We start from the raw sequence: 19,662 nt of genomic DNA on the forward strand, positions 1-19,662 counted from the left end.
GATCTTCGGTCATCAGTGCCCTGCATCCTTGCAAGGCAGAAGCTCCCAGGGAATTCAGTGGGATCTGGGGGCTTTACAAGGTACAGAAAAGGCTCTGCCAAGGTGCTGCAAGACCCCGGTCCCATCCTAGTGCTGCCACTCAGAACATGGCTCTGTATTGCCCTTGGCTCTTGTGCTGGAGGCTGTTGATGTCTTGGGATACAGCTGTGGGACTGTACCTGCCACAGGGAAACTGCTTATTTATTGTCCAACCTTTTCGTAAACACACAAGTCCAGCAGCCCTGCTCCAGGCAGAGCCCAAGCTGCAGGACTGGGTGTAGTGGGGACACGGGGCAGGGTTTGCCCTCCTGAATACTGCCCAGCAGGAGAAATCATCACATCTCCATCACCACGGCACTTGTGACTCCATTCCCTCTCTGCTCCTTCACACAGCTGGGCAGTAGGTGCCCGGCGGTGCCACCGGTGCAGGAAGGTGTGCTTCAGACAAGTCTTCAGGCCACAGGTGAGCTCAGGGCAGGTTCCAGTGTGGCTCAACACGTCCACAAAGGGGTGAAGCCGGCAGAGGTTGTGAAACATGTGACTGAAGGACAGGGAGGCTGTTTCGGTCTGTGCGTTGCTGCGCGCCAGGGCATTCAGAAGAAGAACTTGTTCGACCGCTTGTTGTCAGACCATCCACACCGGGAGCCCCGGGCTGGTGCAGGCCACCCTTCGCCCCACCTTCTTCAGCTTTTTGGCAGGGGCGAGCTTATAAGTGTTGCCCCAGCTGCGTAGGCAGGAGGATGAGGACCAGCAGACACTTGGCCCGACCGTGCCGGCAACACCAGGGCTGGACCCGGAGCTGAGCCGGCTGTGAAGCAGCGCCGAGGCTGGGGAGTGCTGGCTCTGCCCCTCTTTGGAGAAACCATCTGGGCTCAGCAGGGTAAGAGAAATAATCCCAAACCTGCTCCATTGCTGAAGTGTGGCAGTGCTTGGGGTCTCTGGTGATTGACAGCGGCCACCGCTGAGCCAGGGACTCTCTGCGGTGGGCTTTGCCCCTGCCTTGGCTGCCACTCGCCTCCTGTCCTGCTCTCAAAGTGGGGCTGAGCCTGGACGAGGAGAGGAGGAGGAAACGAGGAGGAACTGCATTAATTCAGATACCCGGCCAAGCTCCCTGCATGGACCTTCTCCTCCCCCTTCCTCCAAAGGGCAGAGCCTGGCACCACGGGGTGCTCCGGAGGGCTCCAGAGAGCCCTTGCAGGGGTCCCTCAGTGGTGCCACGTCTCCTCATCAGGCATTTCTGGACAAGAAAATGAGTTTTCATTCCTGTGGGAAGCACATGGGTATCACCTGCAGGAAACGCCTCTGCGAGCTGATGTGCAGGAGGGAGCCCCCGCTCTGGCACCGGCTCTTCCACCACTTGGTGCTGGTCCCACACCGCTACACCATCTACCGGCGGTACCTGCTGCTCATCCCCACTGCCCCAGCTCGCTCCAGCATGGCAGAGGGTACATCCCCTCAGTGACACACTGCCAGTCTCCATTCCCGGTAAGAGATTGGAGAGGGCAGTGCCTCCTTGCCGGGAAGCCAGCCTTTCTCAGGAGGAGACCCGAGCACTCTCTGCACCCAGGTTCAAGCTCTCGCTACGGCGAAGGAGGGAAAATGCCACCACTGCTGCAGCAGTTCATGTGTCTTCACATCCCAGTTGCTTGTCACAGGCACGTTTCTGGCAGCAGCTTCTCACCGAGGCCAGTCCCACAGTGCTGCTGCCCTGGGACCTGCGAGCTGTCATCACCGGCTGTGCCACATGATCCTTTCCTCCGGCTATTTCATCTCTTTACACCTCCTCTCTAAAGCGCCCATTTCTCCGCCAGTTAGAAAATTCTCCACTGCAAAAGAAATCCAACCCACCCACGTTTGGTTGCCTGCTGCCAGCATCTTCACATCACAGAAAGGGACTCACGCATGAAGGCAAATGCCAGAGACAAGAGCCTTCTCCACAGCTCTGGCACGAGCAGCACCGCAGCCAGAACCACCGAGCCGATAACCCCTGAATTATTCAACAGTCAACACCTTCACAGTGCTGCCACATCCTCTCCTAACCATGCAACCCATTTTTTGACAGATATATGCATCAAGATAAAGCAGCACCCTGCCTGCATAAGAAACCATGGAGACCACCAGCAGCACTCCATCCTCAGTCACCCCCTCGTGGGATGTGTTTCCCCAGAAGACGCTGGAGTCCATAGACATTGCTGTTCTCGTGCTGTACTTTGTATTTGTCCTCGTGGTCGGGCTGTGGGTAAGCAGATACCGTTAAAAGCTTTCGTATGTGCCCTGTTATACTGAAAAATATGGTTCTTTGGGCCTCTCAAATTATTTTACTTTGGTTCAAATCTGGCCCCACTTCACTGGATTCAACTGAACAAGTGGAAAGATAGTTTACTGGTCCTTTTCCTCACTTCAGCCCAGGGAAGTGTCCTCACTGCTCCAGAGGAGAGCTGTTCAGCTCTAGTGTTTGCCAAGTTTTGAGAACCCTTGTAAGCAAGAGGTCGTCTAAGTACAAAGTATTGCTAATAATAATGTTTTGTTCATCCAGGAAGGAATTGCTGTCCAATAAATCACCTGTGCTTGTCTGCAGTGGTCTCGACAGCAGATTCCGCAAATTAAAAATACTGCTTATATATAATTAATGCAGAAGGACATCCTCTTGGCACGGCTTCTGTAATAGCAAAAGCACAATCTGGCTGTCATAAGGCAGAGATTAATAGTTGCTCCCTGTAGATGTGGTGCATAACTCTCAAGGTGTTGCATGAAACTATCTGACATCTCTGAAGAATAGAAGTCAATGAGTAATACGTGCAATGCCCAGCATTTCTCCTGGCTGTGCCTAATAATTAGGGAAGTCTGCAGTTCTTGTCCAAAGTTGCTTGTCTTCCTTGCGGATCTGCTGTGATTTAGTTTACTTATCACAGAAAACATTTAATCAGGATGCTGAGATGATAGAAAACTTTGCACAGAGCTTAGAGCATTGGCCGGTCCCCTCTCCCACGTCTGCTGCTCTCTCATCCCCCAGGATTTCCCAGCAGCAACTGCAGCTCCTTCAAGAAACCCTTTGCTTTCATCTGATGAGAGTACAGAGTCTCCCGCTGGGGAAATCGCTTGGTGATGCTCTGAGCAGCAACTGAAATGATTGCTAAAACATGTGTTCTGCTTTTTTGCTTTCCCAGTCCATGTGGAAGACGCAGCGCAGCACTGTAAAAGGCTACTTTCTAGCTGGAGGACAGATGGTTTGGTGGCCTGTAAGTATCTTTTATCCTTACACTGCTTGTGCCCCTAGGCTACAGCAAGACTGAAAAGCACTTCTGTCCAAGCAGAACTCATTTCTCCAAAGACACACGCGTAAGAAAATTACTTCCATGTTTTGCAAAGACCCAGTTACAATACTGGATTTTTTTTCCCCATATTTGAGACCGGGGAAATGGAGCTGCTGCAGGTCACTTGCCACAGCCCTGTGCCCCTGCGAGAGCCAGCCTGGGAGCTTGCAAAGCCTGTCCAGCTCTGCATGCTCTGATCTGGAGATCTCCAGCATTAACTGGGTGGTCCCCATCGCAGATGCAGTTTTATGTTAAGCCAGTCTACTCGGTAGGGTGTTTCATTTGGGCTGGTCTGGTGAATCAGTATGTACTAGTGTGTACTAATATAAGAACCTGGTGACCTTACATTTCTACTTATTACCTCTACCTTCTGCCCTGCTCCCCCCCAAGAGACTGGACTCTGTTTTGGAAGCAGGATGATCCTAAACATGCCCAAAAATGAGTGATAGGCATCAAATGATGAAAGAAGCTGGAGAAAGGTGCCAGAGCCACTGAACATGTAGGCAAAAGAAGAAGGTGGCAGAGGCTGACAAGGATTTCATGTCCTCTATAATCATGAGTGGGGCAACAGCATCGCTGTGTCCTCATCAAGCTGAGAACAACACCTTTTGCAGGGCCAGATCCAATTTCCTGTCTTTCTCCAGGTGGGTGCATCCCTGTTTGCCAGCAATGTTGGAAGTGGCCACTTCATCGGCCTGGCTGGATCGGGAGCTGCCTCAGGAATTGCCGCAACAGCCTACGAGTGGAACGTGAGTGTGGCATGGTGGCTCTGTGCCTGTCTCCGTGTCGGAGGGCAACTCCAACAGCAACGAGTTGCCACACGAGGGTATAGGTCTGGCAGAGCCACAGGCTCAGACTCCTTCTGCATGAGCTAGAAGTCACCACCAGCTGCTGGGGGTTGGAGGCCCCTGAGGGATAACCCAGTCCCCATGTCCCCATTGATCCACCCGATCGCAGCCTCAACCAGCATCGCTGATATTCCTCTCCGTTTGCTTTGCAGGGGATGTTCTGTGTGTTGGTGCTGGCCTGGCTATTCCTTCCAATTTACATAGCAGCAGGAGTAAGTAGATGGGATGTTGTGTCCATCAATGATTTGCTGGTATTTAAACCACCTGTTTGGCTCCTGGGCTTAACCATCTGCTGCCGCACTTGTGTGTCTGCTGGAAGGGCAGGGTGTGGGACACGGTGCACTCGGCTGCTCCAGTGGCCTGGGATAATGCGGACAAGAGCTGCTGCCTGGGAACAGCACTGAGAGTTTGGATGTTTGGGGGTCAGATTGCTCCGCTGCCCCTGGCAATGGAGTAGGGTTGTTCCATCTCCCCAGGAGATGGACGGAGGCTCTCATGTCACAGTTTATAGTGAGCCTTATGTCAGACATTATAGCAAAGTCAGTGCTTGCTAAGCTGTTGTGCCAGCCTCAGGAGGCAGCTGAGAACCAAATACCAGCCCAGTGCGACTGGCAGGGCTGTTCTGGTCCTCTCCCAGTGCCAGCCACCCACCAGCTCCGTGGGTGAGCCCTCTGCGACTCGCAGGAGCGACCGCATACCTCCTTCTCTGACGGTACGTCTCTCGCCTAGGTAACCACCATGCCCGAGTACTTGCAAAAACGTTTTGGAGGCAAAAGAATTCAGATGTTCCTGGCGATTCTCTACTTGTTCATCTATATCTTCACCAAAATATCAGTAAGTAGAAAAAAACCACGGAAACAAACTGAATCAAATTCACTTTGGAAACATGTGCTGATCATCGAGGTTGAGAAATGCAGCTACTGGCCCTTCCCTCTACACCCAGAAAAGGGTGTATTATCAAAGTATCTGAGGAAGATAGACTATAGTTGTTTTGAGAATCTACACAAAAAGAGTAACTTCTTTTTTTTTCCCCATGAAGGATCTGAACACTTGCTGCAGTAGGAAGGAAAGCCAGGTGTTAATGTCCTGAGCAATAGCCCATTGAGAAGTTGAGTTGTGAGTGTGGATGCATTTGTTGTTAGATTTTGTGTATCTGGCAGCTTACCCAGTTTCTTCCCTTTGCATATTTATTGCCTGCGCAAGCACCAGCCGCTGTTAATGTGCAGGATGAATAAGAACGTAGGAGTTGGTATGTGTTTAGGTGAAAGGAGTTTCGTGATTTATTGCACCTGTTTGATGTAGTGCCTTGAATAAATAACTGAATCAACCCTTGTGCAACACCTCACTAGCTGTTTATTAACCGTGCAGCAGTGCATGAATCTGTGAAATCAGTCAAGTCCCTGCCGGTGTTTTTCCTGTACGTACAGGGCCAAAGTGGGACGCGGTGTCTGACACACGCCTGCCTGTGTCCCCTCCGAAATGGATGCTAGTCATGGGGTTCAGGTGGCACCGAGGAGCTAGGCTCAGATTGTCCTCTAGAAAAAAACTAACCATTTGATGCAAATCTCTGATAATACAATTCCCGAGAGAGAACGGATCGTTCGGATGCTTTTATATCCGTCTGTCATTTGCCTATCCTAAAGCTCTCCTAAAATGCGGTATTTTCACGTAGCTGCAGAGCAAGTTGGTCAAGGCTGTGTCCCAGCCCCAAGGCCACGCTTCCTTATTATCTCGCTGTCACCGTGTCAGCAGGGAGGAATTTGCATTATGGCAAACCGGTGCTGGGGCTGGCGGCAGATCACGAGGGAGGTTTGCACCGCAGGTGCTCTGGTCCCCCGGCCAGCACAGCTCTCCCCACCCAGCTCGGGACACCCCACCCAGCACCCGGGAAAGAGATAACCTCACCCCACCCAAATGCCTTTTTCGTGGAGCGCTGTGCATGTTCCCCCTCTCAGCTCCACCATCGCCCTCCTTGTCCCCCCATGACCAGTGGTAATAAACTCTAAATGCTGAACCAAGACTGGTCCTAACGCACAGAGGCAGGAGCTGGGGCTGCAGAGGGATGTGCCACGTGGAGAAGATGCTGTGGGGAGCTGGGGCGTCACAAGCAGCTACAAACCAGACCGATCCCACTAGAGGAGACAGCTTGGTCAGCTCAGTGTTCACGCTCCCTGGGGCTACTAGCTTTGAGGGGCTCGGTAATATCATTGCAACTGCGATAACTGTCTTTTTCTCTAGGTCGACATGTATGCTGGGGCCCTCTTCATCCAGCAAGCCTTACACTGGGACCTCTATATCGCCGTGGTAGGCTTGCTGGCAATCACAGCCGTTTACACTGTCGCGGGTACGTGGCTGAGTTTCAGATCCAGACCCTGCTTAGTGAGCCAAGGGTGTTCGTGCAATGCACCGTGAATCCTCGTGTGTGTGAGAGGAGTCCTGCAATTCCCATACAATCTGGTTTTGCCATGAGTATGGATAATGAGGGGGGGAAACAATTGACAACTCGCCTGTTAAGCAAAAAATACCAGGTAAGAGTAAATAAATACCCCTTATAAGGCCCTAGCAGATAAGGATGCGTGTCAGTTCTGCTTTAAGGAGAAACTATGCTCCAGGCATTTGCACAATACATTTTTCCTCTGGGCTTTTTGGAGGTATGAGTGGATTTACATAACAATGAGCCGTGTAATGCGGAAACATTGTCAGTCTTGGGTGCCCTTTCGGGGTTTATGAGTGGCCAAATGGATAAAAGCCATGCACGGAGTAAGCAGAAAATCCCAAACAAATAAAGGTTGCTCCTTTCCCAGTGTTCATGCCGAGTGATGTTGCTCATAAAGATCCTTCCCCCCTTTTTTTTTTCTTCTCCTCCTTATTCAGCTTGGGCTTTGTTTGGAGCTTTTCCATGTATTTCCCGTAGAAGTACTTATACTGGACTTTGGCTTTTTAGTGACAAAATGGTGACTCATTATGATCCAAAACATGAGAAATTTCAGCCAAAGAGTTATGCACAGGATTTGGCTGAGGTGTCCCCCAGCACAGCCAGGCATGGGGCTCCGCTTATGCTGCCTGTCAAAAAGCTCTGCAAAGTGTGAGATGCTTCCACAGAACAGACCCAGTTTCCCCCAGTTTGCTGTTTCTCTGTTCTCTTAGGTGGCCTGGCAGCTGTGATCTACACAGACGCTCTGCAAACTTTCATCATGCTGATCGGGGCTGTGACTCTCATGGTCTTCAGTGAGTGTTTCCCTGGGGTTTTATTACTAAAACTATGATAGAAGCTTTACCAAGTGCTACAAACGGGCTGGATCGTCACAACTGATCAGTCAATTGATGTTCTGGGAACTGCTTTCTATATATTCTCCTGTTGGAATACATGCTCATACAAACCCTCTTACAGTAGTTCTTTATGGGGTAAAAAATGCATGAGTGCTCCCTGAAAAATCTCTAAAGAAATACGTTCTGAAGCAATTATAGGTGAGCAAGCACCTTCTCTATCCAGCAGCTTTAGTGTTATGCCATTCTCCACCCCAATGTTAGAGTCAATAGCTTCTGATTTTTAAAAGAATACTTGTGGAGGATCACCCATAGCAAACCACAGAGACTGAAAATCAGAGTTCTGTCCCGGGAAGACTGATAACTGCTTCTCATGACCTATTTTAGGCTTTGTTGAAGTTGGCGGTCTTGAGGGTTTGCAGACAAAATACTTTGATGCCATTCCCAGCACCCGCAAGGAAAACAGTACCTGCGGCTTGCCAAGACAAGATGCTTTTCACATTTTCCGAGACCCTGTTAACTCTGACCTTCCCTGGCCAGGAGTTTTAGTGGGAATGACCATCCCCTCCCTGTGGTACTGGTGTACAGATCAGGTGGGTTACTGCTTATTTCTCTGCTTGCTTTCAAGAACATGTTATGGGTTGTTTGAATCTGATTATAAACCTAGGGTCTGCAAGGTAGCCTGGACTGGTTTACTACTTCTGATGGGAGTTTAGTAAAATCTGATGGTTCTAGTCCTAAAGATGCAAAACTTTATAAGCACAGCTAAATTTTGGCACTCATTTCAATGTAAAAAGGTGTAAGAATGTATTTGTGAGTTAATCCCAGTCTATAAAGATGATTTTTGTTTTTGTTTTTTAACTTAAGCCTTTTACTTCTTGTGAATTCACCTGTGAATTCACTCTTTCAGCTTTCCAGGGCTCTGACTACCATCCCTCCTAGCGACACCATCAGAGCCAGCAAGGCTGGAGCCCTCAGCAACCTCCTGATCTTCCTATAGTACTCTTTTGTCTAATACATTCTGCTCAGACTCTGTCCTGCTTTGACAGGAGGGCCACTGACCTGGCCGGGCTTACCAATTGGCTCAGGGAAGTCCCCAACAAAAGAAGAAGAAAAGAAAATTCTAAGCCTGAGTACGATTAGTTAAGGGACAGATTACGCAGCACGGCATATTGCAGAAGCAAGGCTCAGATCTGATGACACAAGCAGTGCCTTTCAGGTCTATGTTTCTGTAATGTACTCAGGATCTGAAGCAAGAATTATAAAGCTACAGCCAAGCTCTGTGTTCACCCTTCTAAGATTTCAATAGTTTAGAGGAGGATAAAGTATACACATGAACAAAATTGGTGTCATGTCACCTACAGCTACCTCCTCTCTGCTGAGAGCAGACCAAAAACATTTCTTAATTTCTAGGTCATCGTTCAGAGGTCCCTTGCTGCTAAGAGCCTCTCTCATGCCAAAGGAGGCTCTTTGATGACCTCCTACTTGAAAATTTTGCCCCTCTTTATGATGGTAATGCCAGGCATGATCAGCCGGATTCTCTTCCCAGGTAAGTGCTGAGGGAGAGATCTGTTCCCTCTATTTATCGCTACTGGTTGTGCCTGCTCTACAGAGCTGGAACAGCCTGTACCGAGTAAGTTAAAAGGTTGCAATGCATCAAATGCCCAAAGTATAAAGAAATTTGCTTCCAGTTACAAGTGGAAGAATGCGCATCTTCCTATAGCAGACCCCAGACACGTATTGCACAACGTGCTAGAGCAGTTGGCTGTTACCTGTTCTCACAGCAATTCTGCTGCTCTTTCTGAGCTTCCTACCTGCAGCTGCTCCGCATTTTGATCACGCTCTGAGTCCTCTCCTGCACCCAACATGTTACTCCTCCTGCAGTTTAAGTTTGAGGCACCTGGAGGAACCCTAATGTACCACCTGGAATGTGGTAAACTGCTCACCAGGTGGGAACGTGTGGATGTGCCTGTCCCTCAGGAGCTGTGCCTTAGTCCTCAAGCGAGCGACGGTCCTAGAAAAGAATTAGACACGTAGGGCAGGTCAGCTATCTGTACAAAAAAGAAAAAAAGAAAACCAGGGAAGCTCGGTGCTGCCTGTACCTTGCTGTGTTGGGATAGTCCCCTGTCATTTGCTGGAAACTTTCCAAGCTTTTCGATATTTCACTTAGAAAGCAGTTTACAACATTTAGTAGACCAACTTGTTTAGATATATTGGATTATTGTGGCTACGGAATACTGCTTCTCACTCCCCCTTGCTTATTTTAGATCTAGTGGCTTGTGCAGATGCGGAAATTTGCCGAAAAATCTGTGGCAACCCGTCTGGCTGTTCCGATATTGCTTATCCTAAGCTGGTCATAGAACTTCTGCCTGTAGGTAAGGAGCTTGGTAGTGGTGCTGGCACTGATGGGTACGGTACACACCAGCCTAAAGGCACCAGTGAGAGAAGTTCAGAGAGGAAAATACCCTGCAACTTGGGCTTGGTGAGACAGTGGCAAGGGACAGAATGCAACAGGAGAGATGGGTGATGATCCAGTATCCAGAAGTCTAATTCAGTCAAATTTGGATAAGCGATAAAGTGCAGATGCTTAATAATGAGAATCAACTGTTAATACTTCCCTATCACTGCCATTTTAAAACTGGGGCTAAAAACATTTTTAAAAGTCTGTTCTAGTTCAAAGAAGAATTAGAGGACATCCTGCAGTGGGATTACTGGGGATTCCTCAGGGCAGCTGTACTTCTTTTCCCAGGACTCAGGGGCCTGATGATGTCAGTGATGATAGCAGCTCTCATGTCCTCCCTGACTTCCATCTTTAATAGTGCCAGCACCATTTTCACCATGGACCTCTGGAAACACTTCCGTCCTCGTTGCTCTGAGTGGGAACTCATGATCGTTGGCAGGTATGGAGAACTAGGACATGTATATTATAGCAGAGCCTGAGCATTAGAGACACATTTCAGCACACCTCGCAGCCTGCTGCCCCTGAACAGATGTAGCGTGTTCATGTTGAAGAGGTTTGTTGAAGGACTTAAGTGGGGGCCTTATGGTTACGAAGGATCTCAGTAGGAGTTTTGCACTCTGAGTAATTGGAAAAAGAATGGTCTGAGTTAATAGTAATGGCATCTTTTTCTTGCACAGGGTCTTTGTGTTGCTGCTCACTGTGGTCTCCATCCTGTGGATCCCACTGGTCCAGGCTGGCCAGGGAGGACAGCTCTTTATTTACATCCAGTCGATCAGCTCCTACCTGCAGCCCCCCGTGGCAATGGTGTTCATACTGGGTTGCTTCTGGAAAAGAGCAAATGAAAAGGTAACAGCTCCGCTGTGCTCAGCACTGTCAATTCCTTGGCCTCGCTGGCCTCACAAGGGTCCCTCAGCAAAAACCACCAGCTCAGGCTGCTGTTCTGCTGCCTCTTGTAGTGTTTGGGAGAATTAATGCACCCAGTCCCCTGCACAACCTGAGCAACCATCACCCACGTGGGAGGGAACAATTCTCGCTGTTTTTCAAAGACTCCACTGGCATTTCAGAAGGAGTGAGATGACCGCATCACTCCATTGCAGGGTGTCCTTCCCACATCTTGAAGCCTGTTTGGGGCTTATTAGCCATCAGCTTGTTTATTACAAGGACTTCTATTATCTGCATCGGGGTGGCTACAGAAGGCATAATGAGCCCAGAGAGTAAAGGAGCCAAACCGACTGGCATCAGGAGTCCTAAACTCCAGTTTCTCCACAAAGTCTGGTGCTGGGTAAAGGGTAAAGTTTTCCCAAACCGGCCTTTGGTTACGCAGAGCGCAGTTGTCGGCCCCCCAGGGTTAAGGCAACCATTGGGATACAAATATCACTCTTCAAAGTATTCTGGCATAAGATGTTATCCTTCCCTTCCGCACCAAAATTAACGAACCACTTGGCCCCACAGAGGAGAGGCACCAGGCTACTGTAACAGCACCAGCAGACCTTGATAGCAAGAGCAGAAAAGGGAGGAAAAATAGCCCACCAAAAAAAACCAGCAAGGAGAAAGCCTGGCCAGCTTGTAACCTGGGAATGTGGCCCTGGGTGGATGTTTGCTTCTTTCTCCAATAAAGAATATTCCTTCCTTTCCCAGGGCGCGTTCTGGGGCCTGGTGATCGGGCTGCTGCTGGGCGTCATTCGGCTGGTGCTGGACTTCATCTACCCAGAGCCCCAGTGCGGCGAGACCGACCTCCGCCCAGGCGTGGTGAAGTACATGCACTATCTCTACTTCTCCATGGTCCTGGCCGCCATCTCCACGCTCACCGTGCTGGTCGTGAGCCTGCTCACAGAACCCCCCTCGGAAGAAATGGTGCGTCACCCCTTCAGATTTCTTTTGTTACTTGTAAATGGCTTCCCGGATGCCCCACACTACATCCATGGGAATAATGTGGGGATAAATAATCCGGAAATGGAAGTTTCCATTCATTCTTCATTTATGATCACACTTGTGATACCCTGTAACAGCAGTCCCTCCTCTGCTCCAGCACCCCGCTGCCATTTAAGATTTTGGTCCCATAAATCCACAGTCCCACCCTGGAAAGTGGTCAACAGTAGATGCTACAAAGAGCTGTTCTTAAGTTCAGACATGTGTGTTTAATCCATGACAAATTAGCTTTTTCCCTCTATTTTTCCAAGAAATTCCAGCTTCTGGGTCATCTTTATCAACTCTCTTACTAATTTAGTGAGGAACCATTTTTACTCGCAGAAAAGAGAAATCAAGGGCAGAGAGCACACTTCCTCTGGAACAGGTTTGTGCCAGTTTGACTATTTTCAATAGATATACTGAGGCTACAGAAAAACATTAATAGCAGAAAGAAGGGCCAGAAGGGACCTTCAGAAATCATACAGCCAACGCATCCTTGTGCTTCAAGACAGGACTAACCTGATGTATTTCTGAAAGACCTGGTGAACTTACTCTTAAAAGCCTCCAGAGAGGGAGAATGCCCAGGGAGGTGTGTGATCAGTTTGAGAGCTCACCTGCCCTACCAGTAGCAGTTTTTCCTCACCTCCAACTTGAATCTTTCCAGCTTCATGTTGTGCTCATCCCTTTCTGTCCGCCCTATCGTTGATACTGAGAACATTCCTCTTTAATGAGTCTTTTACATATTTGGAGAAATTTTATCATATCTCCCACCTGTCTTCTCTCCACAACTCCAGTTCTTTGAATCATTCCTCCCTGGCCACAATTTCCATTCTTTTGCTCCCTTCACTGACCCGCTCTCAGTCTGCATCCAGTGCTGCTCCCGTGCAGAAATGCCTCCTCCTCAGTAACAGAGAGTGAAGAATGCCATCTGTACCAACAGCTATCGCGTTCCAGACAAAACCAGACCCAACGTGCCGGTGGTAGCCATCGCTTCTGTAGTCACCAGCTGAGCACTCGGCTGTTCACCTGCTCCAACAGAGCAGGAGAACAGATTTCAGCCCCTCTAAGTATTCTCTCTGCAGGCTGCTCTACTGCTAAGGTAGTCCTTTATACAACCATGAAAGCAGTTTTCTTTAACACCACTCTTCATGCCATCAGATAAGTCGGCTTACCTGGTTCACACGTGGGGATCTACCAGTCAAGAAAGACCTAGCAGTCAGCCCTTCCCCTGATGCTGCAAAAGGAGTGTGTGAAGCTGAGCGTCCAGCTCTCCAGATTGATATAAGCATTGCTTCTGAAAATAGTTCAAATGATAATAAATGTAAGTGCTGCAACATCGTATTCAGTAATACCTACACTTAACAACCCTAGGCATTATGTAGAGCCTTTGAAGACAAGAAACGTTAAAACTACTTCCTCTGGATTTCTGTAACTTCAGGGCATGCTAAAAGGTTTTTACCTGACAGTGTTACCTAAGCAGAAGTTTAGTTTCTTTTCCATCTCTTGATGGCATTAGATATGCTTGAAATCAAGAAGGAGCTGGATGGGATACAGAAAGCCATGCCCATTACCCTGCACTAGCGACTGGTGCTGCTTGCACCTGCTGCCAGGAGAACTGGTTGGAAAAGGGGAGGGTGGAGGAAAAGCACAATTATTTTCATGAAATTCCATTTCTGTTTTTCAGTGATGTTTTCTGATCGACTCTAGCAGCAGGGAGAACCCAGAGCCCTGGGCGGAGTTCTTGACAGATCAGTGAAGGAGGATTTACATTTTTTAAAACTTGTACTTGTCGGTATTAGGTACAAACACGCATAGCAACTCATTCTGCATTTTCCAGCGATGATTATCATCACTTGTTTTTTCCAGGCTTGGGACACTGTTTATGTAACTGTGCAGCTTTTGCTATGTATTCCTTTGATCTATAAAAAGCTGTTGAAAACATCAGTAAGTTAATGAATTACGGTGCGGATCTCCCAGCTGCTGGGAAGTCTCACGTTTGTTGTGCATGACCTCTGTCTTCCCAGCAGTTAGTTGTGTATGCCCTAACCCACACCCGAGCTGGGAAAATTCAATTTACACGTGTGTGGCGTGGAGTAACCCTAAATGGACTAGACCATGCTCTTGCAAGAGGAAGCTGATGGGCACCAAGCAGCTACAGCTGAGCTTTTAGGTTTGGTCTACTGTCACTCTTTATTAAATGTTGGGAACAGCAGAACTTGAGCTCAGACCTCCAGGGAGGAATTAAATTGATACTAGAGTCCCCAGGAGATGCTAATTAAAGGGATTCCTTAACCTCAGTGTAGCTAGTGTATTCATTTAAGGAATGCTGGTGCATTTTTGCATCAAAACCCTTTGTCCAGGACCACACTGATACATTCCTGGGATGTGTTTTGTTGGTGGGATTTATACCTCACTGTTGACTGTCCTTTTAGGTACGACTAACACCAAAGGGAACTCGAAGCTGGTGACCACCCTCCTGTGGCTCTGCGGGATGGAGCGCAAACAGGAAAATGCCGAGAACGTGGCACCGACTAAACCCGAGCCGCTTCCCGTGGCTTCCCTGGAGGAGAAACCGCTGGTGAAACACGTCCTGAACATCAACTTGCTATTATGTATATGTGCCGGGCTCTTCCTCTGGGCCTACTTCGCATAGCAGCTGGCTATTCGATTCCAGATGACATCGACTAATTTTTAATTGGTGTAAATAATAATAACTAGCTGAGGGTTAATGTAATTCATAATGCTTTCTAAATTTTATTTCTTTATTTAAGAAGGCAGACCCTCCTCCCTAATCCTTTCCTTATTTCTAACGGGGACCTGGCGGTAAAAGGTGCTGAGCGCCCGGCACCATCACCGTCAGCCCCGAACACTGGGTGTGAGGAGAGCTAAGGAAGGCAGTTAGGCAGAAGAGGTTTGTTTGGTTATTTTAAATATTTAATTACGCTCTTCGGGGTTAGAGCACTGCCTGGAATTCAGGAAGTCTAGATTCTCTTCCTATTTATGCCTCTGTAACCAGCTACAAGCACTTGTGTTCCTTTGGGATCAGCTCCTCTACCCTGGAGGGCTGAGTGCCCGAGGGAGGAGAGCCCACCCCTGCGCCTGGGCTCTGTCCGTCTGGCTTCCTCCGTCAGCGCAGCGGCTCAGAACCGCCCGTGCAATTAGTTAGTGCTGACGGGCCCGCTGACATCTCCACAAGTTTGTGCTGAATTCATGTAGCTCTGGCAGCCTCCCTGCACTACAGCCTGCCGTACAGCCTGCCATGATGGGGCCGACACCGACCAACACCAGCACCCAGACTGGAAACTACCACAAAAACGTCACCAGGGATACCTGAAGGAGCTAAACCAGCCCAGATCCACCGGATGCTGGCAGGGACGAGGGCAGCGCAGAGCCCGGTGGCAGCCCAAGGCCTGGTGGCACCCCCTTGCCTCCCGGGGCCATTCTACCAGTGCTTCTGTGGCAGGAAGGCCCTCGGCCGGGACAAAGGACCACCGCTGGCCACCCCCAGGGCAGGGCTGGTGGTGTGATTCAGCCTGTCCCCGTCACCGGGGCTTTTGTGTAGCTAAAAATAAAACTTTATTCAAGAGCAAGAGCTGACTGCTGTCTGGAGTGTGTGGGGATGGGCGGCGGGGGGGTTGCCCGAGGCCTCGGGCCCAGCGCGGCCCCTCGCGGCCTCCACCGGCCCCTCACGGGCTCCAGGCCCCGCCGGCCATGGCGGAGGAGGCCCCGTCGCCGGGGCCGCCGGACTCGCCAGAGCCGCCGGAGCTAGAGCGGCGGAGCCTGCTGGCCGTGCGGCGGGAGCGGCGGGACCGCGCCGCAGAGGTGGGACCGCGGCGGCGGGGGCTGGGCCGGGGCTCCCCGCCCAGGCCGGGCGGTGCGAGGGGGCCCGGCCTCGGTTCTCTTCTCCTCCCCGCAGGGCCGGTTCCCGCTCCACAGGCTGCTGGTGGTGGCCCGGTTGGGCGAGGGGGCGGCGGCGGAGGAGGTGGCAGGTGGGTGGCCCGACCGGGAGGGGACCAGTAGCCCCCCGCAGCTCCACTCGCCCAGCGCCCCCATCATGGCGGGGCTGCACGGCCGCCAACGGCCGCGTTCCTGCTGGGCCCTGGGGGTCGGGGAATCCCACCTGCTGTGCTGTCCCGTCATAACAGTTCTTAAACACATTAAATATTGCATGGCTATAGCAAATACCACCTACAAAAGCTTACGGCAGGGCATGTGCACGGTGTAACATCATGGGCACTATGGAGCAGCGATACATACAAGCCTCGGAGTAGCCCATAAAATAAGAAAATACTATTTTGTTAAACCATATGAAGAGAATTGTCACTTGGGAACCCTTCCTAAGCCAATAAAACACGAAGTATTAGAAACCCTGAGGGGGAGAGAGGCTTTCAAGTCAGCTATATTGTTTCTGCAACCAACTTTAACTATGACTTTCTCAGGCAACTGATATACACCAAATGCTTTGTCTGATGAGATGATACAATAACACAGTTGTTTTTTTAAACACCTCTATCAGCTGGTGCCAATGTCTTCCTGAAGCGCTCTACATTTGTATCTACAGACACAAAGATGTATTTACACACCTTTAGAGAAAACAAGTGCTAATAGGAATTTGAGACTTCGGTTACTGAAATACTGCAGGTTTTGGTGCAGTTTTAGGAGCTAATGTGAATTGCACTGGTGCATGTCAAGAAGAGATTCCCATGGTAGCAGTGCTTTCACGTTTCTTTTAAATAATAAAATCCTGATCTGTGACTGTTGTCTGTGACAGCAGAGAGAACACAGACCATACACAACACTAACCTGCAGCAACTACCGGTATGAACTGACAAACTGCCAGTTTTTCTTTTGCAACAAGGTCATCACAGAGGATTGTTTGAAACCGCATTAGAAGACCACTCAGGAGAACAAGTCTCAGGTCTGCTACTGCTCTGTCCCAGCTACATTTGTCACGTAGTAGAGGTAAGTTACATAAATTCCTAGTGGGATCAAGTAACCTCGATTCATCTTTGTACAAATTTGGCTTCTAAGATCAGCGAACTACAAATATAGAACCATCTCCCACTCCATACCTAGGCTCAAAGACCTGAATAATGCTGTGGTGGGTTCAGTAGCTTACCTCTGGGATTTGCTCCACCCAGTGCTTCAGATAACTGCCCCAGAACATTATGCTGACAGAATTAGACATGTTCTGTCAGACGTAATAGGAACAACCTCCGTTGTCCTCAGCGCCTGTGACTCAATGGGAAAGCCCATGTAGGGCAGCTGATGAATTATTTTTATATTCACAAATTAATTTGTAATATGCAATTCTGTAACATCTCTACCCTTTCCTCTGCAGTCTTGCAGTAGCACAATCCATCTCGTCATCCAAGATTTAGCTTCTTTCCAAAATCAAGGCCCTAAGTAAGTGTTTCGTATCACTTAGATGAAATAAAATTTTAGCAGAAGTGGTAGAATGCTTCCTCAAGGTTAAACTGAACATTAGCTACAATTACAATTAGCTACAAAAAAGTTACAAGCTTTTATTCTCCCACTTGCTACCTGTTGACCGCAGAGGAGCTGACATTTTCCAGCTAACACAACAAATCTTTTTCTGGATGCAGCCCAGAAAATTTCCATAATACATGCACTTTAAATAACTAATGTTCTGTTGCTGCTGCTTCTGGAATTTCTGCTAATACCATCTGTATCAGCAGCTGCCCAGCTGTCAGCAGGCTCTCGCCCAGCCCTCTGTATTGGAGTCTGTCTTCAAGATGCTGAGACTCCAACTGTCAACAGCCTTCACAGGTTTCAGAAAATAGGAAAAGCCCTTCCTTAGGAATCTGCTGTATGACTTCTGTACCCTGCTTTGTAAATGTTTGTAGATGTATTTACTGGAATTTCAAAAATTATCTTTAGAGTATTAGTCTCTAGACTAATACTTTAGAGTATTAGCCTGCCATCCAGGCTGCTATTTGTCCTACCCAGTCAGCCCACCAGAGTTCAGGCAATTACTGTCTTTAGCTTAACCTGGGTGTTTCTCTAGAGCCCCACATTAATTTACTGAAATCCAGGTTCACAAAAGCTGCATCAGTTTCTTTGCTATGAATAGAATTCCTATCAAAGCAAGCTACCATCACACTCCTGCATTTGCTTATTAAATCCCTGCTACTCTTTTGCTTGTTTCTTACCCTTACATCCAACCAGTCCACTCAAGACCCTCGCACAGACATCAGAGTACAATTAGGAAAGGTTTCCGCTGGCTGGGGCGGGAGGGATGCACTGTGCTGTGCGTACAGTGCTCTACCACAGCTCTAGGAATGCAAACAACTCACTGCATAGTTTGTAAAACTTGACCAGCTGATAAAAACTCCTTGCTGTACTTTGGAATGGAATTCACTCTCTTTCCACACAGTGCTTTACTCCAGGAAATTAAAGTTTTAGTGGTGGCACATAACATCCCCACCAGACTGTTCCCAGACTGGTACGTGGCAATAGCGACGTCTCCCATGGCATGTCCACAAGACTCGACACAGTCAGAGTCCACAGCAGAGGTGGTGGCAGAGTGCCTTACCTTCCTACTCAAGCTAGCAGCCTACATCCAGAGTCTGGAGGTAAACCTCAAATAACTAGGCTGTAAGAAATTTAGCTAGTTTACCCCCAATAATCCCCCCCGACCACACCAGCGGCCACGCTTGTCTTTCCAGTGGAGTTTACAAGCACATACACCTGATAGGACTCTAGAAGCATAGTTAAAGCATTACAAAACCTCATTATTTTATTCCAAGTTTCTTTCTAGACCTCCGTAGGGTTGTTTTGTGCAGCCATTTGAACTAATCAACTGCACCAGCACAGTTTAAAGCCAGCTGAGTCACTCATGAAGCTGGTACCTGACACCGCCTCCCACCCTTGCCCATTGCTGGGCTCTCTTGGGAGCAGAGGATACAGTTGTGTTTGGCAAACACAGGTGTAACGCTGCTGTTTTGGGCAAATTTCTTCAACTTTAACTGTGTCATAGCCCTGTGCTCTTACTGTTGCTGCATTGAAATGTGCTGTTTATTATCAAGGATGATAGCGAGGATGCTGATGAGAGTGTACACACTCTTGAACCCGAACTGCTAATCCCAGCAGAGACAATTAACTATTTGTGCAATGCTGAAGAATGTACAAGTCCAGAAGATTTTCTGAGAATTTATTTAAGTCCTTCGCAACCTGCCCTGGATTCAGGTACCCTGCATGCAGTTTGAGACATTAAATTTAGTAACAGAACTAGAATTTTTGGCTTGTAACACTGAATTTTAAGCTACAAGTTTGTTATAGTGCTACTGTAGAGACAGGGGAAAGCAGGACTGCACCCACTGACAGATCATCTTCCCTGTTAAGAGATGTCTGAACAGGAAACAACTGGGCACCTACTGGGATTTCAAGCTGGGGCATCAACAAGACAGCAACTAAAATACGTTTATCATAATGCCAAGTACAATGTGTCTTGTCAAGACCTTTATGAAATGCAGTTTTATTCTGTAGTTAAGCCTGAGGCCTAGTTTAATAACTTCAGTAAAACGTATCCTGGAGTACTAAGGAATTTATAGTTTAAGTACATTATTCCAACTAGTTATAGGAATGTTACCTCAATTGACTGTTCTACTCTCCCTCCCTCTCCTTCACAGAAACTGTATGGCCTGTTCCATCTCGTTTCTCTGTGTGATACAGGCTGTATCCAGCGTTTCTCTTTGCAGCCGGACTCATGTGTGTTTAACATGAATCTACACATAAAGGACAAATATTCATTCCCAGTACGTTCCCGCTACAGCCCTTAAAAGAACACACTGAGCAGCCGGCC

General features: G+C 48.7%; 2 protein-coding genes across 2 annotated transcripts; both read left to right on the forward strand.

Annotated features, from left to right (window-relative positions):
- Positions 1–2,146: 2,146 nt before the first annotated feature.
- On the forward strand, positions 2,147–14,490 carry SLC5A11 (solute carrier family 5 member 11). Its single transcript, XM_074158780.1, has 15 exons — positions 2,147–2,278; positions 3,207–3,278; positions 3,998–4,102; positions 4,354–4,413; positions 4,931–5,035; positions 6,440–6,545; positions 7,349–7,429; positions 7,856–8,061; positions 8,882–9,017; positions 9,736–9,843; positions 10,218–10,368; positions 10,607–10,775; positions 11,568–11,783; positions 12,996–13,158; positions 14,270–14,490. The coding sequence occupies exons 1-15, from the start codon at positions 2,147–2,149 to the stop codon at positions 14,488–14,490; spliced, it is 2,031 nt and encodes a 676-aa protein (XP_074014881.1).
- Positions 14,491–15,548: 1,058 nt separating this feature from the next.
- On the forward strand, positions 15,549–19,066 carry TEX47 (testis expressed 47). The gene is made up of 5 exons (XM_074158745.1): positions 15,549–15,659; positions 15,754–15,826; positions 16,696–16,799; positions 18,248–18,433; positions 18,887–19,066. Exons 1-5 carry the CDS (start codon positions 15,549–15,551, stop codon positions 19,064–19,066), a joined length of 654 nt encoding a protein of 217 aa, XP_074014846.1.
- The last annotated feature ends 596 nt before the right edge of the window (positions 19,067–19,662 follow it).

This window comes from Numenius arquata, chromosome 14, assembly GCF_964106895.1.
Source record: "Numenius arquata chromosome 14, bNumArq3.hap1.1, whole genome shotgun sequence".
Taxonomy (NCBI): domain Eukaryota; kingdom Metazoa; phylum Chordata; class Aves; order Charadriiformes; family Scolopacidae; genus Numenius; species Numenius arquata.